Here is a 12830-nt window from a genome sequence, read left to right on the forward strand (position 1 = left end):
CCTCAACGCAAGGACGGAGGGAGGGAAAGTGGAAACAGAAGCCGCCCTTAATGACATCCTTTTAATATGACAATATAAACAAATAAAGTCGAACTTCCCTTTGATCTCGGCCACGGCGCAAGACCGTGGGTGCGGAAACGCGGTTTCGCCGGCGAGAATATTTGCGCTGCCGGCCTCGAAAAAACGACGTATGACCGTTCGAATATTGCCAAATTTCACCTGATAAGGTAATAAATATCTTTAACTATGAAAAATATAAAAGGAGGTGAATAGTCAAAAGATCAGAAAAATCATTCTTCTTGTTCCATCTGTAATTTTAGGAAACAAGTTATCATGATTTATAGAATTAAATAAAGATGTAATTTTACTTGTCTGTCACAGAAAAATTGATTCAACCAGTTATAATTTTAATTACAGCAGTTATAGTACAAACCGATAGAAGAGTGTAAAATTGATAAACCTAACACAAACATTAAACAGATACTAAGATATATGTGATTTATAAAATATTTAAACTTAATAAGTAAAATAACACTTATAACCCAAAAGATTATCATGTTAAAAACAACAGAGAATGGGATGGTATTATATTGCTATATATTTTGCTAGGGAACTCATGGACATTTTTTGTCATGGCAATTTTCACGTTTTTTTACATTAAATTGCGAATGAAAATTTGTTTTGAAAAATGTCGGACCCATGTTGTGGAAAAGAAAAACTACGATGTGACATAATGTCGATTACATTTTATACATGTCGCAGGAAAATAGTGAAATCAGGCATTTTGTCAAATGCCTAGCAGATAGTCAAATTTGGACGGTCCTACATAATTTTGTGAATTTAATGGCGAAGAGCTCACGATTTTTCACTATTTTTGGAAAAATAACTCATCAAAACCTACGAACTCTTTGTCTCTTCCTCTTCAATTGCTTCTCATATTTTAAATGTTGGAATTCCCAAAATTCTGTATTTAACGACATGCTGAAATTCCAAGATCAGTGTCTCTTTAGGAGTTAAAAATTGTTTAAAATACTATTGTGTGTAAAACATTTTCAGTAAAAATTATTTCTTGCAGGAGCAATGAATTATTTTGTCTGAAATTAGGATATCTTCTAAGTTAGAATATTTGACTACTTCCCCAGGCATTTGACAAAATGCCTGATTTTTACTATTTTGCCTGCGACATACCACAGACATTGTTAAAATGCACTTTACCCCTAGTTTTTTTTTTTTTTTTTTTTTTTTTTTTTTTACAAATTGTAATTTAAAAAAATAACGTTTCCTTTTTTGATGATTGCTTTGGGTTGGCGATTTAATAAGAAGTCCTTTAATGCAGATTACTTTGGTGGGAAAAAAACCCTTCATCGAATGATAAATTCTGACCCCCTGAACTTTTTCCTTCAAAAAACAGGGCCGCGGAAAATGTCAGAAAATTAATTACATGTCTTTACCTTGCTTTCTGACCTAATTTTCATACACAGTTTGATGAACTGGTTCCCAAAATATTATTTCCCTGAAGTTGGCTAAATTTTTTAAAATATTACGTGCGGCTGAATTTTAAGACTCTCAACATAACAGACCGTAACGTATAGCCCTATATTCCCCCACCCCCCTATGTTAAATGAGATGCCCCCCGCACTGAAGGAGGAAAAAGAAACACGAATATAGTTGGAAGACACAATTCACGGCTGTTGTGAAGAATAATCCCGTCCTTTACACCAGTTTAATCAAATGAGTGGAAAGTTTATAAGTTAGCGCTACGTATTACGTAATTTTTTCAAAATTAGTAAAAAAACGATCGAGACTTTGAAATGCGCAATTTTGATTGAAATTTTAACCCTGTATGTTTAATTTATTAATTCCAATCAGCTTCAAGAGTGAAAAATAACATAACACTCATTTTTCCTCCTTCTCTTTTTTTCCTTTTTGAAAAAGAGATTGCAGACAAGTGATGCTTTTCCAAAAACCGAAGTCTTTAAAAAAGCTGTAACTCCTTGAAGAAAAAATTTCGAGAATATTACGCTGACTGTGGCTGCTTCTTCACCTTAATTATACCTACGACATGATTCGAGGTCAGAAACACGCGCTGAATATTGCATGGATCGGAAGTGATTGTTCCAGTTATACGTCGGATGAGGTAACACTTCTCTTGTCAAAATTCAACCACTTTGAATATTATCCTCTTTATATTTTCCTGATTGTGATGAACTTTTGGTCTAGACCATGATGAATAATGTAATGCTTAGACACAATTTGATGAAGATAGCTCCATGACAAATTAAGTGCAGCCAGAAAAGGTGGCAAACAATAGTAGTGTATATATGAGGATATGCCCACACTTGACCTTTGACATTTAAGGCGACACCAGAGGGAATCGGTGTGACATCACTAGCGACTGGTTAATTGTTGCGGGTTGCCTACCTATCGTTACCAGTGTTGTAAAATTGTGCAGAAAAATGGCGATTATTACCAGTGTTGTAAAATTGTGCAGAAAAATCGGAATTAATTTACGGTGAGGGGTGGGGTATGGTGCATGATTTTACAACCATGATGTGTCGTCACTAGCGACTGTTGCCTACCTATCGTTGCCAGTGTTGTAAAATTGTGCAGGAAAATCCGAATTATTCCGCGATAATCTGGCAACAATGTTATCATGTTACGAGGTGTTGTAAAATTGTGCGGAAAAATCTGAATTTTTTTAGGATGAGGGCTGGGGTATGGTGCATGATTTTCCAACCACGGTGTGACGTCACTAGCGACTGGTTAATTGTTGCGGGTTGCCTACCTATCGTTACCAGTGTTGTAAAATTGTGCAGAAAAATCGGAATTAATTTACGGCGAGGGCTGGGGTAAAGTATATGCTTTTACAACCATGGTGTGACGACACTAGCGTAGACTGTATCGTTACCAGTGTTGTAAAATCGTGCAGAAAAATCGGATTTAACCGGGGAGGGGCGTGGGTCACTTGAGAGTTGACTGGTTAATTGATACGGCTTGCTTGCCTGTTAGGGACGACGGGTAAGTTTATTCGTTACCAGTGTTGTAAAATTGTGCAGAAAAATCGGGGGTGATGGATAGGAACAATTAGCTTTTCTTAACCACAACCGATTAATCCCTGCGGTTTGCCTACCCAACCGGGCGAAACGTGATAAGTTTACCTCCCAAAACCTTAAAACTTGCCCCGCAAATATTAAAAAAAAAAAGGAGGAAAAAACGAGAAACAAGGAGTAATAATAATTATATTATCAGTGTTTATTGATTCGAACGATTCACAATTTTTACATTCTAAACAAAAGATTTCTACAAACTAAGGTGTTACATTCATTCGTTCATTTTCTTTGAAACTACAATATTCTTTTTATATTACCCGACAGAGTCTGATAAGCGTAAACAGATTTATGGATTAAAATTGCGTAAACAGTTGTCCCAGCCGGGAAATTTTTGAGCGACTCTACCTCGATTTGAATGTCCAACGGTCCAGGCTTGATGATATCCTCGTAAATGCATTTCATGATGAACATGGGATTTTGCGATTTGAATTGAGTCATGGTCAGTGCCGGTTCGCATAATTTTTCACCGTTCGAAAAATCTGTGATGAAATTCAAATAGTTTTGATAGAAACTCAAATACTTTTCCTTTTCGAAATTCTCGTTGAGAGCCTCGTACGGGAGGCAAACGCTGTTCAGATACACTTTAAAAGAGCGCAAATTGACGTGATCGAATTTGCTAGCATCGCTTTCCTCGCTATCCGAACGATTCGTTTGAAATACCAGAATTATATACGACGGAGCTTCCACGTTGGTCGTCGTCATCAATTTCCACGTGTCTTTATCGCTCGTCGGCAGTTGCGGGTAGATGAAAGTCTCGAAACTCGTGATCGGGAGCAATAAACTAACATTGTTCTTGACCTTGTCGAGAAGCGTTTTTTCTGTTGCCAGATTGAATTTAACTTGAGGCATGATCCATTGAACTTTTTGCAGAGAGATGGAAATCGAGCCCTTGTCCTTGCAGCCCGGTTTGATCAGGTAGCAATTTTTATCGGTCCTCGATCGGATCAAAATGAGTTCTTGCCGAAGACGGACCAGCGGTGTTTTCACATCGGGATTGAAGCCTAGAACCATGCTGAGCGGTATCATCCCGTAAAAAGTATTGTCCGAACCGCATCTGATTGGCGTTCCCCATCCGGCGATTTGGAGAGCGTTCAGCTCTTGAGGACTGCTCGTCAACAGGGTTTTACACGTTGACGTAACACCGACCGAACGGGCTCGATCCACTTCCTCACCGTTGATTTCGTATTTGATTTGCTCGAACAGGTACAAAAGAGCGTTATTAGTCATTTCATATTGGAAATCGGCCGCCGTGGACCCTGTCTTAAGCGTGACGTCGATCGTTCCTTCGACGTAAATTTTTGAATCGCCCGGCACGGTGTAGAGATCCTGGCTGTTGATGGGTAGACGAATTTCATCGTTATTCTTGAACGTTGCGTTGTACGGGTTATAGGTATGGTATTGATAGTAAACCACGTTTTTTAGCGACGGGTCCAGTGTGAACGCCTCCATTTCGATATCTGATATTCTTCTTCTTCTTCTTCTCCTCGTTGTCGAGTACAACGTAGCCGAATTGTGCGAGCAACCGTTTATTGTATTCGGTGAGCTGTTTCGGCTCCAAACTCGTCACGCGAACTGGTGCGAATCCCGGTGCGACTCGTTTATTTATAAATTTAAATTTACCCATGATTCTTCTTCTTCTTCTCTCTGATGTGAAGACGTAGCGTCACCTCTTCTCCTCCGAAATTCACCGGGCGTCCGTCTTGATCCACGAGATCGATACGCAAGTGATCGATGGAGCCTACGTTGATCGGACTGTAAATGATCGTTTGCGGTGAGAGCGACATTTTATATCCGGGCGCTACGTTGAGGCTAAAGGCGAAAATCGTATGAGCCACCTCACCGTTCACGTAACTCCCGCTGGAAAGATTACATTCCACACGGATCAAGTTGATCGGTACTATGTCCACCGGTCTATCCGCATCGTGCCATTCGTTGGCCACCAGCAAACGATTCGAAAATCCCAATAGCGGACCGATCGACTCTTCGACATCGAAACTGATACCGTACGCGCACTTGATTTTCGATCTGAGAGTATTATTGTTCGCTTTCAATTGGAATCCCGCTTCGGTACCCAATTTTTCCTGAAGGAATTTCTCGATAGATTCCAACTCGTAGGCACCGGGCGGTATCGCGAGCTTAACCGCTTTAGTCACGGAGACGCCTCCACCCTCGTTCTTCCATTTTACGAAAATGAGTTTATTGTTCGCTTCGGTTACGTTGGGAATGGAATTGAAGAACACCAGGTCGACCAATCCGATCTCGTACGATGATGATGATGATGATGACGATCGATTCGATCCGTTACCGGCACCGAGACTTAAAGGTGGGGAAAATCTATTTTCGAGAACACTGCTCCGTCCAGACAGAATGAAAGTTATACCAGACATTTTTACTCAGATTATTTAATTGATGCTGTTGCTTCGCACAAGAAAAGTCAAGCATAAATGACCGCAATTAACTGAGTTTGGTTTTTGCTCACGCTCGAAATTATACTCTATAACGTCGTCGTTGTCGGAGCCATCCGCATCTAGATAATGTTCGAGTTCCACGGGAGGGGGTAGGTCACCGAAACTGTCGTAGTACAGAGTTCTTCGACCTTTCTTGCAGTAAGCGACCCAATGGGATCCGGGACCTCGACTCGAATCCAAATTGATTATCGCACACTCGTTTCGACGCGGTCGAATCAGCGACTGTAAAAGTTCATCGCGCATGAATACACCGCGAAAATGAGGAATTTTCAAACGCTCGATCGCTCGCGATAAATCTCGATCCGAGAGGGGTCGATACGGTAGCTCCTTGATTAGTTTAAACGAGCAGCCATTGATGGCGGTTTCAGGTAAAGACCGTAACCTTGCTTGTACGGAGCCAGGTAGAGACCCTCACCGATCCGTGTCCTTCGATGACGAGATTTCCGTCCGGCCATGTGAATTCCGATTTTACCCATGGCTTGATTCGACGACTCGGGCGATAACCCGATGCGAGATGTTAGGATTTTCATCAGAGCACCACCCGTAGCCGGAACGGGTATGATACGGGGCGAGGGAGGCGTTGCCTTCTTCTTCTTCTTCTTCTCTACTTTAGCTGGATCTTGTTTCCTCGATGCGGGGTGAGCACGATCAGGAAGAAATCCATCCGCTTGCTTATAGACACCCGACTTGACACTACTCTTCTTCTTCTTCTCCTTCTTCTCAACACCATCGTTACCACATTCTCCACAGCCCATACCTAGTTTGGCTTTGAGTTTCATACTGTTCGTGACGAGCCAAGCTGCCGCTTTCTCGCCGAGCGAAGAATCACTCGCCTTGACGCGTTCCCAAGCTTTATCGGCCAACACTAGATCTGCTTTGTTCCTCTCTTTCGTGTCCGAAGTCTTACTGTACTCAATATCATGGGAACGGCAAGCTTCGTCCAGTCCGTTGATTGGCTTGTCTCCGCGTGCCAATCTCTCTTCTAGTTTCGTAGATGGACCGCAATAATTGTAAAACGGAAGATGTTTCTCACCCGGGATCAGATCGATCAGATCGTTGAGCAACCCCGCACCCTTGCACTTGCGCTTCATTACTGAACGGTAAACACTCTACGAGTGGAAATTTATACTCAATTCACAGTATCGTGACCGAGACTGTCACTATCATCATCATCATCATCATCATCATCAGCATTATGGAACGAGTTGCTTTTCATACGTTTGTACACTGCTCTAAGAATGAGCTTGAGCAAATACTTGTTTATGAAACGAACCACCACCTTGCCGAGTCGCTTCACACACTCGACCCTCTCTTTTCTTTTCGAATCTTCATCACCACCACCACCACCATCGAAACCGTCAATAGTGGAAACAATTCCATCGAGGAAATCGAGTCGATGATCCATTCTCAAGGAGAAAACATATGATTGTTTCTAAAGCCCCCTCTCCCTCCCGCTCTTTATACTCGTGCGAATGGCGATGATGATGATGATGATGATGATGATGTTGGGTTTGACCCCCTCCCCTCCCCTCCCCTCCCTTCGAGAAAAAATGGTGACGCTGAGGAAAGAAATTAAAATCCGAAATTTATGTACAAGTTTTATTGTTTTATTATTTTTTTTTTGTTAAAGGATACAGAGAGAGAGAGAAATTATATACACACAAAGCGTTTAAAGATTACATACTACTCCAGTCCGGAGAATGATTATAAAATCTATTCAAATGTTTCAATTGAAACACTATACAATTGTAAAGATCGCAGATACAAGATGTCTTCGGCCCGCCTTTGCACAAGTCCTTGAAATGACGTTGATCGGGGGCTTTCTCCTCGTCGCACAATCGCATGACGAGCTGAATGTCACTGTTCAGGAGATGAGAGTCGTACTCGGAGATTTTATGACGATTAACGTTCATGAAATGGACCGCTTTCGAAACCAACATTTGAATTTCACTGTCCTTCACTGCCGGCATGGCCATTATAGCATAGAAATCCCGTACTCCTTCCGCAGTAATTCGAATTTGTGGTCGATGATTGCACATGTGTTGCACGCGCAAGTATCCGGAATGTCCACCGCCGCCGCCGCGAATGGTTCGAGCGCTCCCGGGCAATTGATGTAGTGATCCCTCGCGATGGGAATAGAGGTTAAAAGGTTTAATTTATCGATCCACAGGTCGATACGCACTAGATCACTCCGTGACAGCACTGCGAGACACTCTTTTCGAAAATTTATCAGAGTAAGCAGCAGTTGAGTATCGAAACGATCCGGACTGTTGCTCCTGCTGATGCAACTGTTCGACTCAAACATCATCATCTTGACGAATGAGCAGCTGCGCTCCCCTCCACATTCTTTTCATCGATCCACGAGTTGAATTTCGAATCGAACCCCCACCACTTTACATAACACCTGCCCTTGCTCCGACGAATCACTTTCTCGATGAGATACACGTCTTCGTAGCGGGTTTTTTGCAATTCTTCCTTGTAGAAGGCTCCTCGTATTGGCTGCTTTTCCATATCTTCTAGAATGTACGTCACCGGATCGGTTCCTTGAACCTTGACGATGATAAACTGCTCGTTCGACCAATTCGGTGTGTAACCTTTCTCGAACAAGGCTTTCTGCTTGCTAATCCGAACCCGGTCGCCGACCTTGAATTTGGATTCGGGCGGTGGAGCACCCGGCACTGTCGCGTAAATCGATCTACCTCGAAGCTTACGCAATATTTCCTTCTCGTTGCTGGGGCCAGCTTCGATAGGCTTCATCCCGATCGAGCGATGGTGGCTTCGATTATATTCGCCGACTAATTGTTGAATGTTTTTGATCCATTCGTAGCTACCCTGGAGCGAGAAGCGTTTCCACATTTTAGTCTTCAGGGTGCGATTGAATCGCTCCACGATGGCCGCCTTGATTTTCGTAAACACCGAGTAGAGATGGATATTGTGCTTTTTCATGAGAGCCATGAAATTCTTGTTGTAAAATTCCGAGCCGTTGTCAACTTGGAACAGTCTCGGTGGACTCGTCGTCTTCAGTACGGTTTCCATCGCTCGCGTGATATCCTCGGCCGACTTTGACTTGACGGGTTGAGCCCAAGCGAATTTCGAACAGCAATCGATCACGGTGAGCAAGTATTTGTATCCTCGATTGACCCCGGCGTAGGGTATCATTTCCACGAGATCGCCTTGCCACAGATCCCCGATTCCTTTCACGATAACGCTCCGACGCGGGAAATTCCGTCGAGCCGGCTTGTGTACTTCCTCGACGAGACCCTCCTTGATGCTGCTGCTGCCCGCGGGAGGAGGAGTCGACTCTGCCAGCTTCATATTGGTAATGACGAGTAGAAAATACTACATTTTCAATTCGCTAAACGGCACAGCCTCGACGATTACGGCTCTGCAAATCGGGCAAGTTGGAATATTCCGCGAGTCTTGGCAACGTTTGCACACGTAGAAATGTCCGCACGAAATATAAACGTAGAACTTTTTATTATCGAGACAAATGCAACAGGTATCGTCATTTTCTTCGGTGAAAATTTTCACATATTCTCGAGGAGCGATATTTTCGCCGATCAACGCTATATTTTTCTTCGCGATGAAATAGAAATCTTTGTTCAGATTTTTGACGATCCTCACATCTTTCGCGGGAACTCGATAAATTTGATTTTCCACCCGTAACGCTCGCGGAAACTGGCAGTTTAAGTTTTGAAAATAATTATTGGAAATTACGCGCACACGAAGTCTATTTTGAACTTTTTGACACTGCAAATACACAAATTCTTCTTCTTCTGCCATCATTTCTCTCAAGTCGTTGCTGACGTCGTCGTCGTCGTCGTCGTCGTCGTCGGTAGAACAATCAGGGTTGGTTTGCTACCTGGAGCAGTGTCCGACCCGAATGTGGCCCCTGTCTTTGTCAGAATTTGAAACATTTGTCGAATATTAGTCAACTCCTTCTCGAGGTATGAATATTTTTCCTCGAGTTTCTCTTCGAACCAAGCACGTGGAATAGCGTCGCGACTATCACTCGGGTCGGAGAGATTACTTATTCTCTTCGAACCTGCATCGTAATGTTCACCTTGAAGAGAGTCTAGACTCAGCGCTCTGGCCGATATGAGATTGTTCGCAATCTGACGAACGAGAGCATTCCATCGATCCGACGATGCCGGGATGTTTGCGTGTCCGAACTTGTCCACCGACATTCTTGCAACTCACGATCGAAATGTTTCAACGCCGTCTCCTACGTTTATTCTCTCTCTCCCCCACTTCTGCGCCTCGTTTCCTCGAATCGAGAGCGGGGGTTTGAGAACTGTCGCTTCGAGCAGTTTCTACAATCAAATTTTTCAAGGTTTCGTCGAGTTTATTCACCGTCTCTTTTAACTTTAGATTGTTTATTTCCATCGTACCCGATGCGTCGTCGTCGTCGTCGTCGTCAGCATCGGCAGGAGAGTGAACGAGGACTGAATCGTTTTTTTCTTCACCCTTCGGTGATGCTGGTGTATCGCTCGATGTAACAGGTTCAATGACTCCTTCTTCTTCCGACGGGGTTTTCGAATCGTTAATCAGCGATGGAGTGGTTGACGATGATTCTTCAACAATTTCCCCGGGTTCTACCTCACCCGTCGGTGATGCTGGTGTATCGCTCGATGCGAGAGGTTCAATGACACCTCCTCCTCCTCTTCCTCCTCCTCCTTCTTCTTCTTCCGATGGGGTTTTCGAATCGTTAATCAGCGAAGATGATGAGCCTGTTTTCACTGACGTCAATTCTTCTACTTTACGTTCCACATCGACGAGTCTAGGCTGATCGTCTTCGAGTGTCTGGAGTCGAGTGTTCATTTTGCTCTCCAACTCTACGAGTTGTTTCGGCTGCTCCATTTCGAGGGAATAAATACGATCACTTTGTCCGAGGATGAGCTCATCGAGAACTTTGTAACCATCCCGGAGTGAAAATATCTTCCCCTCAAGGTCTCGGATCTTGTTCGCATGCTGGCTCAGGTACTCGCTCTGTCGATGGTGGACCCCTTCCAAATACTCCGTTTTCGAGAGGACAACGTTGATCCCTTTGTATTTATCGAGTGTCTGCTTCAATTCCTCGAGATTCGTGTGCGTCTCCAGCACTGAGGTCAGTTTCTTCTCGCTCGCTTCGATTCTTGCCGGTATGGTTTGATCGTAGGCAACGAGCTTGGTTTTTATTTCCTCGAGTTGCTCCCTGCTGGTTTCCTCACATCGAGTCAGCTTTTGCTCGTGCTCGTCGACTCTGCTCGGTAGAAGCTCCAACGATCCCAATTGTTTTCGAATGTCCTCGATTTGCGGGGTGAGCGGGGCGAGGAGAGAGCTCAATTTTCTCTCGCTTTCCTCAAACCTCTCGGGTAAATTTTCCATCGGAATCACTCTGGCTTCTAGTTCCTCGAGTTTCGAGCGGAAAAAATCGAGCCCGGTCGATGTTTGCGTTTCGAGAGAGGAGACTCGAGCGGTCAAATGATCTAGAACGTCCTGGATGGTTTTTATCGATGTAGTTTCGACCTCGTTGATTCTCGATTTCAACATTTCAATTTTATTCTTTTGATGTTCGAATCTGTCATCATGCACACGAAACTGCGAATCGAATTTACCTATTTCGAATTTATTCTCTCTCACACGATCGGAGAGATCTGTGATGAGGACATGGAACATAGATTGCTCAGTACTCAGCTTGGCGTCTACTTCATTCAATTCGTTTCTTGTTATCAGCTGCGAGAGAGGGTCAGATATCGCAGGCATTGACGGGTCCTCATTTTTCACCTTCTGTTTACCCCTGTTTCGAGCATTATTGATCCCGGTCAGATCGATGAGTTCGGGACTTTGCTGCTGCTGCTGGTGCTGCTGCTGCTGCTGCTGCTGCTGCTGCTGCTGCTGCTGAGGTGTTTTTGGAAGGTTGAGTTTTCCAAAGATTGGATCTTTTTCCACCACGTCCAAGGAGACCCATTCGATTGAGCTCATGATGATGACAAGCACTTAAAACGGAGGGAGTAACAGCACTAGAGAATATAACCACTCTCGCGAAGCTCTTCCTCGATACTGAGTATCTCTCGTTCGAGTCCGCTATGACCGGCTGCGCGGGAAGCAATCAACAAAGACAATCGCTCGACTAATTCGTTCGGATCGTCCCAGTAGACGTAGTCTCGATCACGCTTCAGAGGCACGAAAACGCCTCTACCGGTTTTCTTCTTCTTCTTCTTCTTCTTCTTATTCCTCGGAGTTGACGGCGAGTTTCCTTCACTGTCGTCGCCGCCGGGCAGCGATGTTAACACTTTCTTCACAAGTTTATATTTACTCGAACTATTGCTTCGAATCGCTCCGTCTGATGCGTAGGATACTCTATGAGCGTTTGTGAGTAAAAGTATCCTTTTATATTGTTCCAGATCGGCGGTGGTGTAATCTACCGGCTTTTTCTTGAAAATGAGCTCCAACAATCCCGAAGTATAGGGAAATCGCGCGTTATTAATCATAAATGTGTCATCGTCTCGCTGGAAATCGATTACCTCACCACCGATTTTATATTTATTCTGATCCGGGTCGTATCTTACCCCGTACATGTGATCGAAATCGCCTCCATGTTTCAACATTCCGTAGATGTAGGGGGTCACTCGACTCGAAAATTGCTCCTTGGCCACATATTCTTCGAGAGTAATTTCTCGATCTTCTTCTTCTTCTTCTTCTTCTTCCTCTAAGCGATCATCATCATTAGATTCCCTTTCCTCCTCCTTCTCCTCCTCCTCCTCCTCCTCCTCCTCCTCCTCCTCCTTCTCTTCCTCCTGCTTTTCTTCCAGATACTCTTGTTTAGGTTGTTGTTGTTGTTGTTGTTGTTGTTGTTGTTGTTGTTGTTGTTGATGATGGTTGAGTAACGCTTTCAACGGTTGCGAGATAGGCTTGAATCGTTTTTCGAGTTGAATCTCGGTTTCGGCTTCACCGCGTCGCAAAGCGGCGAATTTCCTCTTCACAATTTCACGAGCATCGGCTACTTCGCTCATAAGCTCCATCTTCTCGAATGATGATGAGCCGAGGGAAATTTACGGTTTTATATACACATCGAAACCTTTCCTATATCTTCCCGTCTCCAATTCGCTGTCCTTGTCAACGACTAGAAATCCATACTTATTTTCCCAGCATAGGGAACACATTGTCTTGAACGTATTGAAACTCATGTCTGTTGTTATATGATCATCGTAAACATGACGTAAATTGGTATCGTCTTGCTTAAAAATTACCAAAAGATTCGAATTGTCTC

The 12830-nt window shown here is 43.6% G+C and overlaps 2 protein-coding genes across 2 annotated transcripts; both read right to left on the reverse strand.

Annotated features, from left to right (window-relative positions):
• Positions 1-3344: 3344 nt before the first annotated feature.
• LOC140226107 (uncharacterized) lies at positions 3345-4559 on the reverse strand. Its single transcript, XM_072306605.1, has one exon. It carries the CDS (start codon positions 4557-4559, stop codon positions 3345-3347), a length of 1215 nt encoding a protein of 404 aa, XP_072162706.1.
• A 1346-nt stretch (positions 4560-5905) lies between these two features.
• Positions 5906-6669, reverse strand: LOC140224620 (uncharacterized). The gene has a single exon (XM_072300515.1). The coding sequence runs from the start codon at positions 6667-6669 to the stop codon at positions 5911-5913; it is 759 nt and encodes a 252-aa protein (XP_072156616.1). The 3' UTR covers positions 5906-5910.
• Between the last annotated feature and the right edge of the window lie 6161 nt (positions 6670-12830).

The sequence above is a fragment of the Bemisia tabaci genome, chromosome 1 (genome assembly GCF_918797505.1).
Source record: "Bemisia tabaci chromosome 1, PGI_BMITA_v3".
Taxonomy (NCBI): Eukaryota; Metazoa; Arthropoda; class Insecta; order Hemiptera; family Aleyrodidae; genus Bemisia; species Bemisia tabaci.